The sequence below is a fragment of the Polypterus senegalus genome, chromosome 9 (assembly GCF_016835505.1).
Source record: "Polypterus senegalus isolate Bchr_013 chromosome 9, ASM1683550v1, whole genome shotgun sequence".
NCBI classification, from domain to species: Eukaryota; Metazoa; Chordata; class Cladistia; order Polypteriformes; family Polypteridae; genus Polypterus; species Polypterus senegalus.
Genome location: NC_053162.1, coordinates 137629729 through 137653248, shown reverse-complemented (window position 1 = coordinate 137653248; position 23520 = coordinate 137629729). Strand labels below are relative to the sequence as shown.

The 23520-nt window shown below is 36.1% G+C and overlaps 1 protein-coding gene across 2 annotated transcripts in view; it reads left to right on the top strand.

Annotated features, from left to right (window-relative positions):
• Positions 1 to 23520, top strand: part of LOC120535858 (alpha-2-macroglobulin-like protein 1) — a 74523-nt gene that overhangs the window by 30186 nt on the left and 20817 nt on the right. Inside the window, exons 15-24 of one of the 2 annotated variants that reach the window (XM_039763977.1) lie at positions 1203 to 1352; positions 3894 to 4055; positions 5602 to 5710; positions 7701 to 7827; positions 8640 to 8865; positions 10093 to 10219; positions 13948 to 14069; positions 17248 to 17299; positions 17932 to 18015; positions 21132 to 21308. In XM_039763977.1, coding sequence (XP_039619911.1) covers positions 1203 to 1352; positions 3894 to 4055; positions 5602 to 5710; positions 7701 to 7827; positions 8640 to 8865; positions 10093 to 10219; positions 13948 to 14069; positions 17248 to 17299; positions 17932 to 18015; positions 21132 to 21308 — 1336 coding nt within the window. Of the gene's footprint in view, positions 1 to 1202; positions 1353 to 3893; positions 4056 to 5601; positions 5711 to 7697; positions 7828 to 8639; positions 8866 to 10092; positions 10220 to 13947; positions 14070 to 17247; positions 17300 to 17931; positions 18016 to 21131; positions 21309 to 23520 lie in introns of both variants that reach the window. The other variant, XM_039763976.1, reaches the window with a different exon arrangement.

Here is a 23520-nt window from a genome sequence, read left to right as displayed (position 1 = left end):
CTTTTATTTGCCAGTACCTATCCAACCAACATATATCCTAACACACGGTCAAGGGGTCTGCTGGAGCCAATCCCAGCCAACACAGGGTGCAAGGCAGGAAACAATCCCACCGCAAGGCACACACACCCACCCACACACCAAGCACAATTTAGGATCGCCAACGTACCTAACCTGCATGTCTTTGGACTGTGGGAGGAAACTGGCCCACCCAGAGGAAACCCACGCAGACATGGGGAGAACATGCAAACTCCACGCAGGGAGGACCCAGGAAGCGAACCCAGGTCTCCTAACTGCAAGGCAGCAGTGCTACCACTAAACCAGCGTGCCACCCTGCCAGTACCTAATGCACCGGAATTTAACTTGGTAGCTTTGGAGGTGCTCTAAAACAAATAACATATTTAACAACATGCATTAAGAGCAGTTGCAGAATAATGCAATTTTATAGGAGATGTACAAATCAAAGTGAAAGTGTGAAAGGACACAAATAAGCGAGGAAGACATTTACTGGATTGTGAGGGCTACGGCTCTGGAAAATAAACTGATTAACTGTCTATTAGTGTTAGTTTTAATTGACCTAAAGCTTTTACCAGAAGGGTATTATGGGAAAGTATTATGGGAAAGGGGCATCCAGTCATCACAACAGCCAACTAAGGATCCCCTCACTCTCCACTCATTTCATACTTATATTATAGATCTTCACCACCAATCCAACTGATGATGTTTGTAGTTTTCCTAAGATGGCATGTTTCTGATATTGAGCAGAATAATTATTTACAACTACATTTATTTTTTAGAATTATACACAAAATGTGTAAGGCTGTTCTTACTCATTAATGCTTTTATTTGCTAATAGATTTATTGGAGATTCTAAATTGGATTGTATAACATTGAGCATGCATGTGAACAAGCACGTGTGGATGTGTTCAGCAATGGCTACTGAGGAGTAGTTCTTTTCTTGCATTTGTCGCTGCAGAGCTTAATTAAAGAAGATTTAAAAAGTGTATGGGTGGGCATTGTAATTATACTAATTTAGTTAAACACAATACTACATTTCAAACTCCTTCTGAAGGAAATGCAGAAATAAGACAGTTATGAGTTTCTATTCTGTATGCACTTCATTCATATTTTACATTTATTTGATTTTTGTCCTGTCTTCTGTAATATGATTTATTTAACCAATTTCATTTGTGTTTGACATTCAGGTAGAATTGAAGTTTTCATCTTCCAGTGAACTTCCTGGGGATGACACAAAACTGCACTTGCAAGCAAAACCTGGTTCCTTGTGCTCAGTAAGCGCAGTGGATAAGAGTGTTCTTTTATTGGATTCCAGCAAACAGCTGACTGCAAACTCGGTATGTACAATAAGAGCTTACATGCATACCAGTAGGGAATAATTCACACCTTTGGAATTCCAGCCATGAATGTGCATTAACTACAGAGTTAGAGGTTTACACATATTAGTTGCCTTTTGCTGAGCTGAGTAATAACTATTGATATCTATTGGATGATATTTATTGTTTCTTGAAATGGGAAGGCCAATATCCTAAACCAGGGGTCCTCAAACACGGTCCTGGAGGGCCGCAGTGGCTGCAGGTTTTTATTCCAACCTACAGTACTTGCTTAATAAGTAACACTTCTGCTTCACTTTAGTTGTCTTGCTATTTTTTTTTTAACCATTATTGCTTATTTTTGTCTTAAACAGCTGTATTCTTGGTTTTTAATTGCTCCTAATTAGCAATAACATGGAAATGACAAAAGAGACCAGCATTTCTCCATTTAGTTTGTTACCATTTACACCCATGTGTATTTATCATGCACTATTGGGTTAAATTAAATACTTGAAAGGAAAGTGAAGAGAAAATGAAATTTAATACAATACATTAGTTAAATTACATTATTTAAAGGGGAAACATTTTTAATACTAATTCCAGCAGGAAATAAGTAATTAAGTAATAATTGCCATAGGTATGAAATCCAAATTATGCAGGATCAAAGAAAGCAGAAAACTAAAAGAAAACCTAACAAAACAATTAAGAAATTAAGTAATTAGCCATGACAATGATTCAAAATGTTATCTGAAAACTATCACTTAACACCACTAGAATTCAAATACAAAAATTATCCAAAAGAGAAACAGCTAACTATTATGAAAGCTCACACAAGCAACAAGCCCTGTGGGAAAACCTTAACATAACAAGAGAGCAAGAGAATCATCAAACCAAAGTGACATAAGATAATCCATTAACACAGCAAACATCTATGGCACTAAAAGTCTTTTTGTACTCCTCTCAGGTGACAGCTGCCCTAACAAATGCAACAATTTAGAATTTTAATCTAGAAGGAGGACTCACCCTCTTAGACTTAAGATGAAATTGAGATGACAAGATTGAGAGTACAGGTCTGTGGAAAAAAAAAAAGAAAACATAGCTGGGGGACTGATACAGACCTCACAGTAGGAAGAACTGAATAGTCCTAACAGGACATGTCTAGTTATAATGTCGATAGAGAAAAATGGTTGTATGTACCAAGGGATTCCTTTAATTAAGGTGAATGAACCAGTAACAGAGTTAGGAGATACATCTGAGTGAATAGATAGCATGTTGGTCAGAAATGGGATGTATTCAGATGTTATTATTCACAAAGGACAAATGATAAAGATATTCTGGAGGAATCTTGCATTCTCAGAGGTTTATTTCTGCCAAAAGTTGCCTCAGCTAAAGTTTTTTTTTCTCTCTGCAATCAGAGAGGTGGGGCAAAGCATTGCTGAATAAACAGTGATCCCTCCCAAGTTTCTCCTGCTGAAGTATTGCAATAATTTTCTCTATCAGTCAAGTTTATTTGCTTTTTTAGTTCATATCTAATGCAGTGAGTTATCAGTCTCTAAGGAAGGGATCCCATTACTGTAAAAACCAACATAAACCATAAAGTACACACTTATTAAAATATCTAGTAGTTAAACATATTTTGAATTTGGGCTAATTCAGGATATTAATGACTTGCATTAGGAGGAGCAGTTTGTTTTGATATATTCTTGTACCTGAAAGAGAGAGTGAGACAGAAAATGGACAGTTGAAGAAAATAAGCATGGCAAAAGTAGTGGAAGCTGAGGAAAGCAGAAACTGGAGATGTATAGTAACTGATCAGAATTTAAGTTTAGGATGTATAGTGCTTAAAAGGACATTAATTTATAGGGTGAAATTACAATCCTAGATAGCATGCAAGTGATCTGCCCTCTGCAGTCAAGGTAGGCCTGAAGCATTTTTTAGATTACCATGACTGCAACAACATACAGTACATTGGCAAAGAACCAGCTATGTTGAACCTTTTACTTGCTTTGCCATTTTTACTTGTCACCATTCCTATGTTGAAATTTGAATTTAATATTAATTGAAGGTAAATAAATGACAGTGGCCTAATATGACTTCAGATATAATTGTACTTAGAACTGCATTGCATCAGTTTTTTAAAGCTGTAATCAAATATTAAACAGTATATGTAAAATAATAGAAATGATTAATAAAACCAAAAACATGAAAACTATAAAACAAATAATTAAAATCTATCATTTAACAGATATTCTGTTTGTCCTTTTGTGACTTATTGTATCCACTAAGAAATAATTTTTTATCTATAAAATATTTTGCAACTGTTGAGCATTACATGAATGTAATCTTGATTACAGTTGCAGCACTACATTTGAGGCACATATATTTTTGTCATTTTAATATGGTAACCAAGGTCAAATTTGACTTATACTTGGAGTCACTGATTTATTGTAGATTGTAAAAAGGGTATTATTTCTGTAGAAATCCTAAAAATCTCTTTCTTTTGCATGCTGAAATCCACTTTTCCATCTAGAGTCTTGCCTAACACATATCTTTATTGAGTTGCAGGTTTACAGCAGGCTTCCAGTTCAATTGATGAGTGGCTACAATTATCAAGCATATGATTATGAGCCATACCCCTGTGAAAACCATGTCCTGCGCACTCTGCAAAAACGCTCCATGTACTATCCCATGTACAGTTCTGCAAATGATGTTTTCAATGTGTTCCAGGTAAAGAGTGAAGTAAATTTTTGTTCATATCTTATTTTTTGGTCATTTCACAAGCAGTTATAAAACAGAAGATATTATTTCTGGATTCTGAGACATTTTAATGATGATATAATGTTAGCTTATTTGTAAAAATACATTACAGAGTTAAATGGCAAACTTTGAAGTTTATATTTAAAGAGTTCAGTTACTTAATGTAAAAAGATTTAATACAAACATAATGTTAAATATTTACTTTGCAATTTATAAGTATAATAGCATTCTTTAACCCCTTTAATCTAATTTTGGGTTGTGGCTGGCTGGAGCCTTTCAGAAAAATGCTGAGCAAAAGGCAGGAAACAGCCTTGGACAGTATGTCAGTCCATCACAGGGTCCACTCACTCTCATTTCCAAATATGTCCATAATGGATTAACTAGCTCATCTACTGTAGATATCTTTTGGGATGTAGGTAGAAATTCACAAAGACATGGAGAGAAAATGTAAACTACACATACATAACTAAAGAGTGTGGGATTTGCACTCAAAATGCTGGATTCATGAGATGGTTGCACTACTACTGTTCTGCCCCAATTAACATATAGAAAATATGTGACATATATCAACATTTTTATAGGGAAAAGATTTTTTACAAAAATTAATGTAATGTTAATAAATCAGCAATACAGACAGAAATTACAATACTTTAAAAAATCTCTATAGATTGACATTCTAATGTTATTATTGACCTTAAGAATTTTAATTGTACAGTACAGTATAGTAAGTGATAACTAATACTTTAGCAATGTACTTGTAAGACTATCTTAAATTGTATTGATTGTTAAAAAATTCTAAATGCAGTCATATACAATTTCTATTTAGGAATTCATATAGACTGGGGAGGCATGGGTGCACAGTTGTAGCACTGCTACCTTGTATCAAGGAGACTGGGGTTTGCCTCCTGGATGCTCCCTGCATGTAGTTTGCATGTCCTCCCCATGTTCGCCTGGGTTTCTTCTCACAGTCCCACAAACATGTAGGTTTGTTCGCGTTGCTAAATTGGACCCAGTTTGTGTGTTAGGGCTGGCACCCAGTTAGGGTGTTGTTCCTGCCTTGTACCCGAACTCACACTAAGGAGATGCAGTCGGATCATCTGCTGGCTTGCTGCTGCTTCCGGCGAGCTGCATGTTCTGCTTGTCGGTTGTCGTTATTTTAAGAGCTGGGAGGACATGAAATGTGTCTGCCAAAAGCATTCCAACAACTGCTAGTTTAAATTGTTTGAAATTGTTTGTAAGTAGGGCATGACATGCAAAAGTCACCGTCTCATGGGTTTTGCTTCCTAAGGTTGTAATGTCTAGTCTCGCGTGTCGTCAAATTGTCTTCCGAGAAGATCATGTCTCGTCTCCCTTCCAAGATTTTTTTTTTAATAGAGAGATATTATGTACTAATTTTCTAATCAACATATAAATACTGTATGTAAGTCATTGTTTTAATGTAGCTGTATTTATTGAGTAATTTTAAAAGACAAAAATGTAATTATGTAATTAATATTTTATGTCCTTTCATTTTCAGGGCATTGGTTTAAAATTACTTACCAATTCAGATGTGAAAAAGCCAATCATCTGCAGTCCCATTGTGTACTATTCCCGTACTCTGGCTAAAGAAGATATATCAAGTGATGGTAAAGTATTAAAATTCAATTGTTTTTCTTCCATTCAGTTTAGTCTCTGAGAACAGAACATCATTTAGGCATAGAACAAATAATAAACTAGTAACAGAGAAATGGAAAACCACATTGCCTACACTTCCTTATAACCTTATAAGAATTAAACAATGTTAATAAACCCCACGACCTTGCCCAACACCCTGTCCATACAAGCATTGAACAGAGTTGGAGCAAGAACACATTCCTGATGAACCCCAGAATCAACTGGGAAAAACACAGAGGTTCTCCCTCCACTCTGCACAACACTCACAGTACCAGTGTATAGGCTGGCCATGATATCCAGTAACTTCGAGAGCAGCTCTATCAACTGAGTCGAAAGCTTTACGAAAATCGACAAAGGCTGCAAAGAAACTCTGCCGATATTTGCATTTGCGCTCCATGAGAACCCTCAGTGCCAGGATGCAGTCGATGGTAGACTTCTTAGGCATAAAACCAGACTGTTCTAGGTGAGCAAATGATCACGGATCCCATTGAGTATGACCCTAGCAAGGACCTTATCCGGCACTGAGAGCAGAGTTATCCCTCTGTAGTTGTCGCAAACCAGGCGATCACCCTTCCCTTTCCACATAGTGTCAACAAGTCCCGTTTTCCAGTCAGTTGGGATGATGCCAGTCTACCAAATAGAAGCAAAGATTGCTTGCAATGCCGCCTTACCACCAGCCTGGAGAAGTTCACCCCGGATACCACAGATCCCTGCAGCCTTTCCTCCCCTCAGCTGGTTCACCACCTGTGCAATCTCCGTGAGATTAGCTGGTTCACAGCTAATTGGAGGATCAACCTCAAGAACCGTGGACCTAGAGATATCCAGCGTCCTAGCCGGAGGATCAGCTTTGAACAACTGCTCAAAGTAGCCAGCCCAGCGGGGTGTAAATAGGTTTGCTACACAATAAATATGAATTCATATTGTTTTACAGTTGCTTCTTTTGAAGAAAAACTAGATGAGCAGATGAGTTTTATTAATGCAACTTCCAAACCAAAAAGTCCTTAATTTATGTTTCTCTATATATTTGTTTCTTCATATTAGTAATGCATCTGGTGCAACTGGGGCACACCTGAGACTGAATTTTCTCTGTTGCAGTGAGCCTCACATAAATTTTGATTCTGTTTCAGTTAAAATTGAACCACAAGGCAATTTCCAAGACTCATTTTCTAGTCTCCACAAGTGTATTACCATAGTTTAATTTGTCAATATTCCTCATCTGAAAATAACTAACTACATTCTCAGTTCAGGCCAGTTAGAATTCAATACTTCCAGTAGAATAAAAACTAGCAAAATGCCATTAATATATACCAAAGTATTGGCACATTTTTATATATACGTTTTCTAGTACATGCATGTACAGGCTTTGAACCCAAGACAGGACATTGATAGAACAATAATATTTTTAAATTTAAAGGTAGAAGTTTGCAGATACTGTCACTGCACTGCTCCCAGCACACAGACTCTTGAGGTTTGTTTTATACAGTATAAGACTCGGATACCAAACATGTGGATGAAACTCCTGTGAATCAATGATTTTCAGGTAGAACAACTGACAAATATTATCTTCTGCAGTGTTTCTTGTGTCCATGTGTATTCTGCAAGCACAGATACACTTTGCCACAATTAACACTGTTGGTAAATTTGTAGTTAGAACAGAAAAGGTACTTTATTGAAGAAGGTGAAGATACTTAGCTCTTGATATTAGTGTATAAACCCTTCCATCTACATAGATGGCTTTTCTCACTCTCAGCAGTCACGCTGATTTCCTTATGTCAATACATGGAACTTAGCCTGGACACATGTAAATGAAATGTTCCAGAAACTGTTTGAACTAAATACAGTACAAATGAGTATGCCAAACATTTATGAAATCTGCTTTTATTAGCAAATTAAAACTGTAGGTGTATCCATTTAAAATGATGTTTAAGGTTCTAATTCTATTTTTATCATTAAATCCAGTAGCAATACAAGAAATGGCAGTTCCATTTTCCATTGGTGCTGGTATGAGTGGCCCAGGTCCTCAACCTGTAAAAGAGACAATCCGTAAATTCTTTCCAGAAACATGGATTTGGGATCTAGTCTCTGTTGGGTAAGTAAAATTATACTGAAACAGTTTAAGTTTTCATAATTTTCAATCAGATTTACAATAGGCAATGCCATCTTAATTTAATTTGTGTAATATATGTGGATCTTTTTAATAGACTGGAGTCTTTCTAATAAAATAAATGAATTTTGCATAATATCGAAAATGACTAAAGTCAAATTTTAACCAGCAAAAATAAAATTTTAGTGGACAATAATAATAATAAAAAATATTTTCATGTATATAGTGCTTTACTCACTTCTCAGAGTGCATTGTATTGTGATTGGGGAGCCACTTGAGCCATCAGTAATGTGTAGCATCCATCTGGATGATGCGATGGCAGCCATTTTTGTGCCAGTACGAGCACTACACAAGAGCTATTAGGTGCTGAAGGGGTGAGAGAGAGAAATAGTCAATTAGAGACAGGGGATGATTAAGGGACCAGAAAGACTAGGCCATGGTGGGCAATTTAGCCTGGACATCGAGATACACCCTGCTCTTTACGAAGGATGCTCAGGGTTCTTTTATGACCACAGAGAGTCAGGACATCAGTTTTATGTCTTATCTGAAAAACTGTGCCATTTTTACAGAACAGTGTCCCCAGCACTACTGGCCTCACCTGCACCTCTTCCATCAGCAACCCAAGATTTTCCTACTGGCAAGGCCCAAACATGCTTAGCTTCACGTGGATGACCTGTTGTGAAATGCATTGCATTAGATAAGATACATCTTAAAACATAGCTATGATTAATTTATTCATTACATTTTTATTGCCAAAATTTCCTTTTATTAATTCTATGACTTTTCTCACTACCCAGGGAGACGGGCACACTTGACATTCCAAAGACAGTCCCAGATACCATTACTGAATGGCAGGCAGATGCTTTTTGCACTTCTCCTCAGGGATTTGGACTAGCGCCCTCTGTGGGTCTGACAGCATTCCAGCCATTCTTCGTAGAGCTTACACTGCCATATTCAGTGGTCCGGGGTGAAGAATTTAAGCTGAAAGCATCAGTTTTTAACTACATGTCCCAATGCATTATGGTAAGTTTTTTGTATATATTTTGCCTTACTTATTTTGTAAATCAATGATTTTACAGTGGTAGGAAAATATAAAAAGCTTGGAAACACAGATTTCCCCATTTATTGTGCAGTGGAGTAGATAAAAACAATGCTCTGAGAAATGCTTCACTGAACATACTATTGTCACAGAGAGGACCCCTTGAATGGCAGCACATCCAGTGAAGTGAGTTGGTCCTTCTGGTCAATATCGATTCTCCTCTCTCTATTTTTCTACCTATGCTTCTAGTCAGTTTTGATTATTACCTCCCAATTATTTGTGACGTGCACATAGGCTGTAGTCTTTCAAAGCTGGGTGTTCACTTAGAAGAGAAAAGACACCACTTTTAACCTTCTGGCCAGTGACTGTAATCTTCTTTGCATCCCATTCAAGTGTGAACCTGTCTTAACAGTGTGCTTGTGGCATTACTACAATATACATCCATGGATTTAGCTCCATTATAGATTGTTTTAGTTGACCATAAAATAAATAAACAAATAAATACATGCTTATTTCAGTAATATACAGATTTAAGTTGCAATCATATATGTTTTCTTACTTGAATATGTCCGACTTATAGAAAATAATTTTTTATTGATTATTTCATAGGTTAAGTCATCCTGTTCTGAAAACATTCTGTGTGATTTCAGTTCATTGATAATGTGCATGCAGCCTTGCATTTTTACTCTTAAAATTTACTTTATAGTCATGCATCTTTTGTCATTGCACACTGCATTCTAGACTATTCAGTGTTGAATTTATCAATCATAAATTATTTAAATAGTTATTTATACATATTGGATAATTTCAAATCCAACTTCTTTAAAGTTTATGGTGAAGGGAAATTAAAATTTTCCTTACTAATGCAGGTCAAGGCTACACAATAATATTAAAGGTACTTTGTATTGTAATTACTCTGGGTGTCTTCTAAAAATGCCATATATCAGCATGTGACGGACACTGTAGTCATTGATTTAGAACTTGTATTGAATTCCTATATATTTAGTCTTTCTTTCATACACGTGTAAGTCATTAATTGGTGAGTATAAGTCAATATTGCCATTTCAACCCCCATCACAGACACTTGGCCACTTTGGACAAGAGAAACTGCTAAATATATGAATGCACATTCATTTTAAATTTACAAAATAGAATATAACGTGTAATGGAATTATACGTTTCTAACTTGTTGCTTCACCATTACTCTACAGGTGAAGGTCACTCCAGCTGAGTCTTCTGAGTATCAGTTAAAAGAGTGTGAGAGGTGTGAATACAAAAGCTGCCTGTGCCCTGATGAGACCAAAATATTCCACTGGACTCTTATTCCCAAAGCACTGGGTATGTAAACAAATTCTTATTCTCTTTAACAAGATGACATATAGTGCTGTAAACCCTTTCTGATATGAAACCGATTTTACTTATTGTATGTTTAAGTGTTATGCATCCTTTATTATAATGTATTTTTTATCAACCCAGAAAATAAAAATAGTTAAAAAAACATTTCCTTCTTAAGCACGAAATATGGTGATTTAATCTTCTGAGGCAGCATTTGTACAATTTTACTGTATTTAGTCAAGAAAATATAAGCACTGAATTAAATAAATAAAGCATGAACATGTTATTGGGCAGTACTATGGCACAACAGTTAGCCACCCAGGCTACTCGGTTTGGATTCTTGCTGTCTGGGTGGGTTTTTACTCTGATAATCTGAAACTTCCCCACTTTTTGAAGACATGCAGTTTAGATGGACTCTTAACTTGCAAAATTTTAGTAAATGTGTGTATGAGTGTACTCTTAAATTGACTGACTTTTTTTCTGCCTTATTTTGAATGTTGCAAAGATATATTTTTGCTCCACACAGACCTATGATTGGATTAAATTGGTTTAGAAATAGATGGCTGAGTGAATGAATGTATGGCAAATCTGTATATACTGTATATAATACAACGTTGACTGACAGACTCATTTACTCCCTCATCAACAATAACACTATTTCCTGTTTATTTAAAAAGCTGACATTTGGCAAGGTGGTACATCTAGGTCAGCAGATAACTGCTAAGAAAGGACATTTAGAAAAACAAAATACCCCAAAATGTCAAAAAATGCTGTGATTGATTTGTTTTGAAATTTTTAGAAAAATAAAATGAGCTAACATATGTTTTTGTCGGTAATAATGCGGTAGCGAATGGAGTATTATTAGGCAGCTCAATCTTTTTTTTGCATCATTTGTGATCACGAAGAGAAATGCGGTGTGCAGTTCATGCAAATGAACACAATAAACAGATGAGTGCCACTGTACAAGCTGCTTCTGTACTCGCTCGAAGAAATGGGGCTGCTGCACTGAATAGAAAAAAGAGAGGAGGTGGCAATCTGCAAGGAAAATGAGATGTAAACTGGACAAAGAAAATTAGGCAAAGTCAAAGAAGACGTGGTTTAGCAAGTGCCTCCGTGGGCACACGCAGTACTCCCTATTCTATCCGATTCTTTTTACTCCTCAAAATGCGGTACAAATTCAAGCTGGATACGACTGTTGATCTTGCATGTGCATAGTACATATAATTCAAAGACCTTTCCTTGGTGGTAAATGTGAAGAATTTAGGTGAACCCTTAGAGGTAAGACTACGACATGCAGCTATTCTCTGGTTTGCAGAGCACAAACAGGCAAGTGTAGTTACAGCATACCAGCCCAAGGGTACAACACAAGCTCGGAGCGACGGCATGCCTTGGTCAGTTTAAACACTTGCACAAATTAGTAAAACAGTCTCTCATGGACAGAACATACAGGAGGTGGAGATTGTGTATAGTTCATAATATTATTTCTTTTCGCCTGTTCTTTTCTGTGCAGTGCTTAAAACTTCAAGTTCATTCCGTGGGACATGTAAATGTGCAGCCTGTAAACTTCAATGCTGTATGAAATAAGTTAAAGTAAACCGTGATTCAGTATACATTGTGTTTCTTCTAAACCCTCTACAACTTTGTAATAAGAATACAGATCAAAGCGTTACGTTCAAATCTGATTGAAGCTACCATTTTTACCAAGTCTGCTAGAAAGTAAAAGTATACCCCATATTCTCATTATTGCTACCAATTACCTGTTTGAATTCAAAACAGTACAGTTTCTTCTAAAATTATGTTTTGCAATGACCATCAACAAAGTCAAGTCACTAGGAAAAGCAAGAATTGATTTACAGCAGGAATGTTTAACTCAAGTGCAATAGTATATAGCATGTTTAAGAGTAACAAGCAGAAAATTACTTAGTTACTTACATAGCACTTCTGATATATCTGATTAACCCCTGTACACTAGCAAAATGCCCGTGCTTTGCAGCGGAGAAGTAGTGTGTTAAAGAAGTAATGAAAAAGAAAAGGAAACATTTTGAAAATAACGTAACATGATTGTCAATGTAATTATTTTGTGACTGTTATGAGTGTTGCTGTCATCAAGGATTTGATTATCATTATTTCTTTCAATCAGGTTTGTATTTGGAGGATGTGTTGTGTTCAAGTTATATTCCATGTTTGTCAACCATTGTAAAGATAACAGGTTTCATTCATCGATTCCTTTCTTACTGCATCAATAAACAGCTTGTCTTCCTCTTTATTTGAGACATCACACACTGCATGCACGGGTTTTTTTTTGACACTGTCTTCCTTTTGCTGGACATTGACTTTTTCCACCGTGTGCTTTGTTTCCGCAGTAGCTGCACTTTTGAATATGCTTGTATGCGTCACTCGCTTCATATTCTTCTGCTGCCTTCTCAATTGTGCAATGCATCTTTTGTTCAGCGCTCTTTGCAGCTGTTGCTTTTTGTCTGCATACTGCGTTCACAGTCAGTTCATGTGAGCCGCTCGGACTACATGCATCGAAGGTTCACAGCTGTGCTTGTGCTATCTCATGCGATGTCCACGACTTTATTTAATGTTAGCTAAGACCTGGCACTTAAAAGTTTCTCTCGCACTTTTGCTGAGTTTGTGCCAAACACCACCCTGACCATCTCATCTTCGTTTCCATAAGCACAGCCCTAAGCCCGCGAATATTTAGCGGTAGAGTGCTTCTATTGGATTGCCGCTGACGGACGGCATTATATGGGCAGGCACTCAATTATGTGGGAGGCGTGACGATGAGAGACGCAACTCCGCCTCACACAGCGACCGAGCTGCAAGCTATGGCCGGTATATATGTACATAAGTAGATTCCAGTTATGACTGTTACACGTAGAATTTCTAAATTAAATCTGCCTAACATTTGTAAGTAAGCTGTAAGGAATGAGCCTGCCAAAGTTCAGCCTTCTACCTACACGGGAAGTTGTAGAATTAGTGATGAGTGAGTGAGTGAGTGAGTGAGTGAGTGAGTGAGTGAGTGAGTGAGTGAGGGCTTTGCCTTTTATTAGTATAGATTCTACATGACAGGGTAAAGCAAACATTTGATCTGTCGTTCTTTAAATACTATCCTTGTCTTCTTGTCTGCCTATTCCGAAATATGTCTTATTTGAATAAACTGTTTAATATTACCACTCAGAATCAATCGACTGGTTTGCTGATAATAAATTTACATGCTTTTCCCATGTTTGTGAGGGTTTTCTTTGCAGATCTCAAAGATGTACATGCAAGTTTATGATTCTATGCTGGCTCAATTTAAGTAATAGTGTGCTCTGGCAAACAAACTGGTAAACAAACTGGATTTGTTTCCTGTGTTGCACTTGCTGCTAGGAAAGTCTGTATTCCCACTATGATCATGCATTCAATTAATTGGTATCAATAAAGGATGAATGGTTGGGTGAAATCTAACCAGTTTTTGTAAGGAATTATGAGTTTTCTCCACATCTCATAAATGCATCCCTCAATGAGCAATTATGGGTATATTATTATTTAGTTATATGTTGATAATATGACAAGTGTGACTTTCCACTTTTTCCTCATGGGCACTATGCTTCAGTTTATATCCATCAGTATACTAAATTAAATAAAACATTTTAGATTATGCATAAAGAGATTTTTTTTTGTTGTTTCAAAGTAGACTAATGATTTTTAATCAAAATAACTGACAATCCAGTTTGTTTCTCCAGGTGAAGTGAATGTCACTGTACGTGCTGAGGCACTGAGCACTGAAGACCTGTGTGGAAATGAGGCAGCAGTTCTGCCAGAAACTGGACGTGCCGATGTTGTCATAAAGAAATTGCTAGTAGAGGTAAGTTGTATATTATGTTTGCTTTTACTGTCTAATACAAAAAAATATAGGATGTATGACTGCCTTGGGCTTTTGAGACCAAACAATCTTAGTAGATTCAACAGGGGAGAGGTGCTGCTTCCTCTACAGGCAAAACAGTCTCAAATTGGACATTTTGCTGTCACAAAGAAAGCAAGAGAAATGGACAAAAGAAAGAATGCCTTCAAACATAATTCAAAATAAAATGATAGCCCACAAATCAAATAAGCACATTCATTCTAATGAGACAAAAAAAGGAAATGCTTGAACACTGTCTTAGCCTTTTCCTCAGTAAGGACTCTCTAGATAACTGCACAGTAATTCATATTAAATTGCTTCACCTTTATGTGTGTTAGAGAAGGAGGACACATTTTCTATACTGCAAAAAATGAAGAGTATTTATATTGTGACACTAAATCTTGTTTTCCTTATTGTTAAGAATTATTGAAATAACCAAAAATGTGTATTTACGATTATTTAGCTTACTTTAAGAAGTGTTTTCAGGTACATTTTGCTTACCGTATTGGCAGATTTTCTTGCTAAATAAAAGCAAAACAACTCCCATTAAAAGTTTTTCTTGTCTAGTTTTTACATGTGTATTTTTTGCAGTGTGATTCTAGCCCCAAATGACCTAAGACTTAAATGACTTAATAAGCCAATCAAGAGGCTAATTATTGGCAGAGTTAATGCAGGCTTTACATAATAAAAGGACAGCACAAAAGCCAAAAGAGACGTGCAAAGGTAGAGCTATGAGCAGAGCCAGGACACATCTCTGATGTTTATGACTTTTACAGCTCACTATGCATTGTGATTGCATTCATTTCTTGACAGCAAATTAGATTGCCTTATCAAAGACAGATTGAATTTAAATAAAATTTTGTATGAATAATTTTTCCACCTTTCAGATTGCAACACATTTTTAGCAGCATTGCTCTAAATTGCAAGAGAAATACCTGATTATTTCAATGACTTGAACTAAAAATGTATTCATATAAAAACTAAGCATTACAGAATTTCTGAATTCTCCTTTACAAAAATGAATTGCAATACAAAAGAAAGACTGCCACATCGTTTAAAAATGTAATTTACAAAATTTACATTTTTATATTCCTAGTTAATTAATCAGTCTTTAAAATCAACATATATAAAGGTCATACATAGTTGAGAATGTATCTTGTTATTATTCAATAATTTGCAAATGTGTTTTCTGCAAAATTTGTGAGTTTATACCAGTACTGTAATCCTTGAATTATTTTTTAAATGGAATTTGCTATTTAAAGTAAGGATTGTAAGGTGGATTTACTGAGTGAAAATGGTGATTAATACCTGATGTTTGGAACACTGGGGGTTCCTTTTTGTCTATGTCTGTGTTGGCATTATTCTAACATGTGTGCAACTTAATAGCCTCTGGTCCATACATCTTCCTGAGAGAAAAGAGTTTCATGCCTTGAGATATAAAGGACAAAATTAGATTTTTGAAAAGACAAGCTTTTTATGCATTTACTTATTATTGCTTTTTCCCTCAGGGATTAATGCAGTGTATCAAATCAAATTATTCAGGTTTAGTAACCATTAAACAACCTAAATCTACTTTAAAATGATCACATTCCAAATTTTATCTTCTATTCATGAAAATATAAGTGTCTAAATAGGAATCTAGTAATTATATTGTCTAAGGCCAATGCCACATTATTCAACTTCTAGTCATGATATATATCAAATTTGCTGACCTCAGTTGCTGATCTTTTTGCCAGACCTTATCAGTTTAAATGCCTAACAAATGGTGTCCATGTCACATTTATTGACTAAGTGCTTATCTTCAAGCTGCCACTATACTAAGGGTGAACAGTTACAACGGGTTTAGTTGTAAGCACTGCTCTTCTATTTCCCTATTCCTCCTGTTGTAACGTTTTACGTAACACACGATATAAGACAGACAAGTGTGGCCATCTGGGTAGGCCTGCAGGTGCCATACTCCCTTGAATCCAGGACCATCGATAATCATGAGCCAAGATAAGCCTGGGCAATGAGGAAATAACAGCGAGAATACTGTACATGCAAATGTGTTAAAGTATTTCTAATCCAAACAGTTGTCTATCAATAAAAAAGTGCAGAGCCATCTTCTTTATAAACTTTTTATCCATAAAAACAGGTGTTCAAGTGGAGAATTAAAACACTAATAAATAAGTTAAAAAGCCCTGTCTAAAACCATGCAGATATCAGGTTGTTTTTAATTTCTCTCAACCAGCGCTTGTTTCTCTCTTGATCTCTCCAGATCACCTAAACAGATTTTCCTCCATTGGTGTCTGCCAAAAGCCTCAGATCCATGCCTCCTTCTTTCACACACCCTTCTTGGTGTCTCTGGGATCCTTAAGAGGCTGCCCAATCATTCCCTGCTCCTCCCTCGTTTTCAACAGAGAATGATTTAGAATACCGGCCACTCATTCATTCGTGAGGCTGCCAACTGTATGTCTTCTCCTCATTGCACTAGCTCGCACTTTCTATTTCTGTCTTTGACTTTCCTTTGCCAATCTGATACCTCCCCACTATCTTGGTCAGGCTCATTTTTAAACTGTTAGGGAAGCAGTTGCACTAATTACAGACCCCGGATTGCTCTAATGAGGCAATCGGCTAAACGACATGAAGAGCTGAACTTCTTATTAACCTTCAAAGATGATCTGCCTGGCCACTATGCACACTTACACACATCTGAGCCTGTGTTATTTTTAAAACACACACTGCCAAGTACCATTCCCACTACAACGAGATTCTCTTCTCTCTCTGCAAGGTCTAAAACACACGTGTTCCTTCTTTGTCATCACTGAATTCTGTGCATTGAATTTCTGGATGAACATTCATAGCTGGTCATCTCTCATGTATGAAGGTCACTCCTACAACTAAAAGCAAAATGAAATCTGTTTGATTTTATAGGAATGACCAACAGACTACTTTTAATGAGTCACTAGGTATGTCACGCTAAGTGCCATTGACTTTCTCTGAATCACTACGATTATGTAAATGAAAATTATGCCTTATAAAATAAATTTTAAAAAATGTGACATAGTGTTAAGGACCACCAAAATCCAGATCAAATAAGTATACTTTAATATCCAGAACATTTAATTAATGTTTTCTTGCTCTCTTTATTTCCATTTTTAAGTCAGAGGGAGTACTACAATCAACTGCAGAAAATGCACTGTTGTGTCCTCATGGTGAGATTATAAATTATTTCAAGTTTTTTGCTCTTTCCTTTTCAATATATTCTTTGTCAGCGTTTATGGTTACTGCTTGCATTTACTTTTTTTCAAACTAAAGAAATGTGTGTCATTCTCTCTGTTGGTGAAATACAATGTGAAATAAATAACTGGATAAACTGGGATCATGTAGTGTTTTAATAATTTAGATATTTTGAACGTGTCACAATTTATATTTTAAAGTAATATCTAATATTTTATTTTACAATCATTAAATTATATTTTTGGAATGGAATAAGTAGTCTGTAGTAATGTACATTCTGTTAATGACTTTGTCGAAAAATGAAGGTCACTGCAGTTCCAATTGTTTTTCATATCTGCCACAAAAAGAGGTCTGATGTAGTAAATGAGAACTTCTGGAGATTCTGTTTTTTCTCAAACAAATTTCAATCTGTCATTAAGACAATTATATAAACTGCTACAACTCTATGTAGTTTTTTGTATAATCACAGAAAAATAGATTATCTACATTTCAAGCTGGAGATATCATTGATACACCTTTAATGTGTTTGTTTTTACCCAAAAATATGCTCTTAATTAAGAATAATTGAAAATCTCTTACATTTCTTTTCCGATTTGCTGTTTTTCAGGTGAACCAGAAATAACAAGCATTTCTTTACACCTCCCAGATGTGTTCATAGATGGATCAGCTAAAGCATTGGTTTCAGTCCTAGGTAAAATCTAAAATAAAAATCTACACCCTGAATAATAAGCAATAGTCAAAAGTCAGTAGGAAATAGTCAATGAGACAGTGGCAGTGGGTAAAATTACAGATTACTCCTTATGGCATACAAGTTGGTATCAGACAAGATAACAAACCATCAGTATCTACAGATATTTCCAAAGAATACTGTAGGGCACTGCCTCACTGATGCAAAACTCTGGTGCATCTTCTGTAGCTCTTGACCAGTTCCTAAATATGTCCCAATCTCAGATGATTTGCACATTCAGGGGTAGAAAACATCTTTTTTCTAAAACCTGCTTATCCAGAGCAGGGTCATGATAAAGCTGAAGACCATCCCAGTAAGCATCAGATGCAAGACCCGAATAATCCCCTGGAAGAAAATCCCTTTCTTCCAACATAAACTTAAAGTTCTTCAATGAGGGATAAATCCCAAAGCGTGTGTTGTCAATCAAACTGTACTAGAAGAGAGACAGGGAAAGATTCAGAGCACGTGATGGCACAGCATGTTGCTGCTCCCACCACACAACAAACCACCCTTAAGTGGGACCTGTAGCAGGTGACACCTCAGCACCACACTGGAACAATGTGAGGTGTTTTTTTACGGTGGCTGGAGTGCTAATCCTGCCACCAACCCATAAGTTTTCCCCGCAAGTTGGAACATCTGCTTGCAGGGATGGATACAGATTAACATCATACCCAGGATGGAGCAGTTACAGGTTAAGAGACAGAGTAAAATCACTTCTGTCATTTATGGGATTCGAACCGGCAACCTTCCTATTCCTAGCTTCAGAGCCACCATCCCATCCTACGCTGTATTAGAAAACTCTCCATTTGCACACAGTCAAATTGCCAGTGGCAAAGTAACCATTTAAGTGTTGGCCCATATTTACACTTAAAGTTTTTATGTAACACTATTTCATTGTGCATAGAAACCTCCTTTGATGGAGGGCAACATAGTAATATAAAAAGATAAATTTGTTTGATGCAGGTTTGAGGCATAGAAAACAAACACAAACTAAAAGTCCTCTTAGCAGTTTACCATTGCAGGCACTCTACATCCCAAAAAATCTCCCAATTTCATTATCCGCATTCTGCATTTTTCTGCATCCCTCTCACAGCTAGGAAGCACCACTGTTACGTTAAACCTAGATTTAACTTTAAAAAAATAATATTTGTACTAGGGGGTTCCCCCCTGCTCAATTCACTTGCCAACCCCCCTGGCCTGCACTACGCGCCAGCCACTTCACGTCTTTGTAGCTCGCATTGTGAAGAGGGGGACTGAACGTACCCTAAGGAGACGTGGTCACTCCTCTGAAATTGCCTCTTAAATGGTGATACAATGGGAAACAAATACAGTTTTTTACCTTCTCTTTGCTTGATCAGCTGCTGGCTTGCATCTCACACTGTGTTTTGAACATTTAAAAGCCTATACAGCAGCTGTCCTACTCTTTGTCTTTTATTTCCATCCCAGGTGTGGTTAAATCTTTTGGCACAAAGTCTTGTCTTGCGGGACGTGAGTTCTTGATATTTTTTAGTGTATAATTTAAAAACAGAATAAGAATCTGAAAATATAATAACACTACATTAAAGATTGATAAACTCTGAAAAGAATGATACCAAACATATATATGTAGGTTTTAAAATAAGCCCAATTTAAAGTGTGACGAAAATGTGATATAAAAATGTCACATAAAATCATTGCATAAAATCGTTGCACTTTTAGGCTTAGGATTTTATATATAGAGAGTAGATATTAAACTTACAAATGTATAATCACTGCATTAATTACTGTATTTAAAGGCCACTGCAAACACAATTAACCCAGAGGCATACTTAAGCCATACTCATTCCTCGTGTATCTCCCATAACATTGTGAAAAGGATGTGTCAGAGTGCACTGCCATCTTGTTGAACTTTTAGCAGAAGATTGGAGTTTAAACATCCTTTTTTTCTTCAAACAAGACATTTTACTATTTCCTCCTTCCTAATTTTGTAAATATATTTTAAATATATCTTTCCTTTCATTTGGTTCTGTGATGTGTCTTTTTCTCTTTTGTGGAATATTTTGAGGTCAAAATCAGACGGCGAGTAGTAAAATGGAAATCTTCCATCTGCATACACAATGAGGTCCATGTACAGTAGATTCAACTACTCAAAGCTTCTCACCACCTCCTGAGCCTGGTGAGAGTTTACAACAATTCTCATGCACAATCGTGAATGTCACTCAATTTAGAAAGACAGTGAGAGTCTCACAAACTCTTCTCACCGGTGTAAGTCAATTCTCTCCAGTGTAAGGCTTTTGACAAACCAGCCCTACATCTCAAACACAAGCCACATATGCCACTGGACTAAACAGCACATCATGCTAAGGAAAGCTAATCTCTTAAATGTCTCTTTAGCAGAGTGGCCTAGAGGAGGGCCTAATTTAGGCCTTCAATTTGCAAAAGGTATTGATAAATCTGATTGATTAAACTTCTCCCAGTTAAACACTGAATCTCGTACTTGAAATTACCAGTTGAAATTAAGGAGGATTTATATTTAGTATGATTTCAAGGCACTTCTAAATACAGAAGGTTGCGTTAATCTTGAACAAATTACTGAAAATGGAATTGACACAGAAATGTTTAAAAATTGTCAAAAAGTATCTGAATACAATATTGGAAAAAACTAGCTACTAGCTAACAGAAGGAGTTTTATGAACTGAATGGTCTCCTCTAAGTTACCAAACATCTTATTTGTTTATACTATTATGTTTCATTGCTTGAGGCAGTAGCTTCTTAGGGCTACCGTAATATTACAGTTTGATTTCTCATGCTGTGAATCTAGGAGACAACAGAAGCCAGTAAAAGTTCTACATATCAACGGCAGCTCTTACCAGGCCATAAGGTACCTGAGAGGACATAGAACTGTACATCCAGTACAGTAGCCAAAAGGAGTAACATCACTTTTTATCAGTAACAGAAAGAATGTGAAAATGAAGTTGGAATCGCCCAACCCATAATACTACAACTGTTCAATGAAAGTTTTGTTTCAGATATTTTTCAATTTATGAAAAAAAAAATGTGTTGATTTTGTTAATAAATTTTTACTTTCTCTACTTAAATAGGTGATGTGATGGGCAGGGCCATGCAAAATATTGACCAACTTCTTGCCATGCCTTATGGATGTGGAGAACAGAATATGTTGCTTTTTGCTCCAAATATTTATATTATGCGGTATTTAGAAGCAACATCTCAAATGACACAACAAATCAAAGCCAAGGCGATCAATTTCATGGAAAGTGGTAAGTGCTGGGGAATGGAAACAAGGGATTTGAAAGGCAAACAGGAGGTAGAGATGAGTGAAAGCCTTCAACATGAACGCACACACATGTGAAAAGTTACAGTATGTAGTTTATTTGCTCCATATGTGATTTGAACCCTTCTGAGGAAGAAGGAATGTTTTAGTGATTTATTAGATTATTTGAAAACATAGAATTGAATGTTTTCTAGCCATGAATGGAGCAGCTTTTCTGTGTTTAGTAAAGCGCTTCTCAACTCAGGTGGGCACATTCTCACTTCATAGCTATGAATTTGGAGTGTAGCTCTTGATTGATGAACTAAAAATAGCAATTAACCAGATGCTAATAAAAAATTGAAGATGAATGGCTCCAGGGCAGCTTTTGTAGAGAAGCACATTTTTACAGAATATGTAGGGACAAATACAGTAAGACTAAATTATATTGTTTCATTTCCTTTTGCTAGTTTTGTGTTTCTAATCTTGAAATAACCAGTCGTACATCAAAAAAACGGTGCCTTTTTTTTCCAAAAAATTCAACTGCAAACTGTTTTGTCTTGTATTCTTCCTACACTCTATCATCTCTCACAGCATATATTCTATAACAACTTGAATGATGAATGATAACACAAATATCCTTTCCCCAAAGTATAAATATATGCAACTGCTAAAGGGATCACTATCTTCAGTCACCTCTTTTAAATAGGGTAAAGTTGCACTGAAGTAAGAATGCATTACTATGTTAAAAACTATCATAAAATTATAATCTTTCTACAAAAGTAGTGAGTTAAGTTCCGCATTACTTAGTAATACAAGTAATTCAAGGAATGCTGAAGTTACAATTCATTGGTCTTCAAAGTGCCAATGTTTCCATACCACATACAGTATGTATCTTAACAAGTGGTGCAGATTTGGCATTCCATTCCACTGCAAATTATATACAGTATATATAAATTTAAAAAATCTGCCATTTGTTCCATATTGAAGCACATAACATTTTGTAACTAGGCAAATAAAAATTTAAATAATTTGTGAACAATAACAAAAAGTTTATATAACAAAATACTCAACAGAGTATGTTGATCACTGGGACAAATAAAAAAAAGTCCTAGGTACCCCACTTGACTCGTATTAAAGGGAACAGTGTAATTAGTAGCTGACATAGCTCATCCAGTGCTCTCTGTCCAGAACTCGCTACTTCTAGGACCACAAAGTTCTCATTCAACTAATTCTACCACTTTCTCGTCTTCTTTTATAACTCTCTGGCCACATTATCTTCCTACTAATTTAAACCTTGTCTCACGCATCTTTCCACTCTAAGCTCCATGGAGCGTCTGGCAGGGAGCAGCTATTACACCACACCCAAGGTCACCTCTGACACAGCCTTCAGATAAAACTGGACCATTCACCAAGAGTTTAATCTAGAGGCCCAAGGTGTCCCTATACTCCTGAGTCTCAATTTATGCTAAAAAAAAGTTAAAGCATGCTCAGGGAGGTCCTAAGATGCTAGGTCTTCATAACATCCAGCAGGGGTTCATGTATTCTACATGAGAATGCTCTATTGCCAAATGAAGTTATGAGAAAATTCTTTAGGCTTTCAGTCCCCATAATTTCTTTACTTCAGTGGTCATGAAGTAATTACCCTTGCAATAAATATGTTACACTGTATATCAACCTTGTAGAATTTTACTCACACTGTATTATGAGAGAGTCAGTGTAGGTTCTTCTTATTTAATACTTAACATTCAGTGTCTGTAGACCAGAGTCCTTGCCACAATGTATAGTATTGAAATTGATCTTACTGTTAAAAGCAGGTCTGAATGTTAAACTGCCCGTTGCTTAAATAATAAGTCTCCACTTCATAATCATCAAAGCACTGTTGAAGTGATTACTTTAGATATCAATTGACAAATAAATGATTGTTTTTTAAATTACACAGTAAATATTTATATATTTTGTAATATATATTTATATATTTTTTATGTATTGTATTAATAGTAATTGTGTGCAGGTTGGACAGTGTAGTGTTTAATGGGGCCAGCTTCCTGAGTCTGGATGTTGCTTTGTTTTAGTGTTCCCTTATTTTAATTCAAATTTATTTTGTCTTTGTTTCTCTTTCATCATCCTGTAAAGCACTTTGAGCTACATCATTTGTATGAAAATGTGCTAAATAAATAAATGTTGTTGTTGTTGATTGGTGACTCCTGCAACTCTGACTT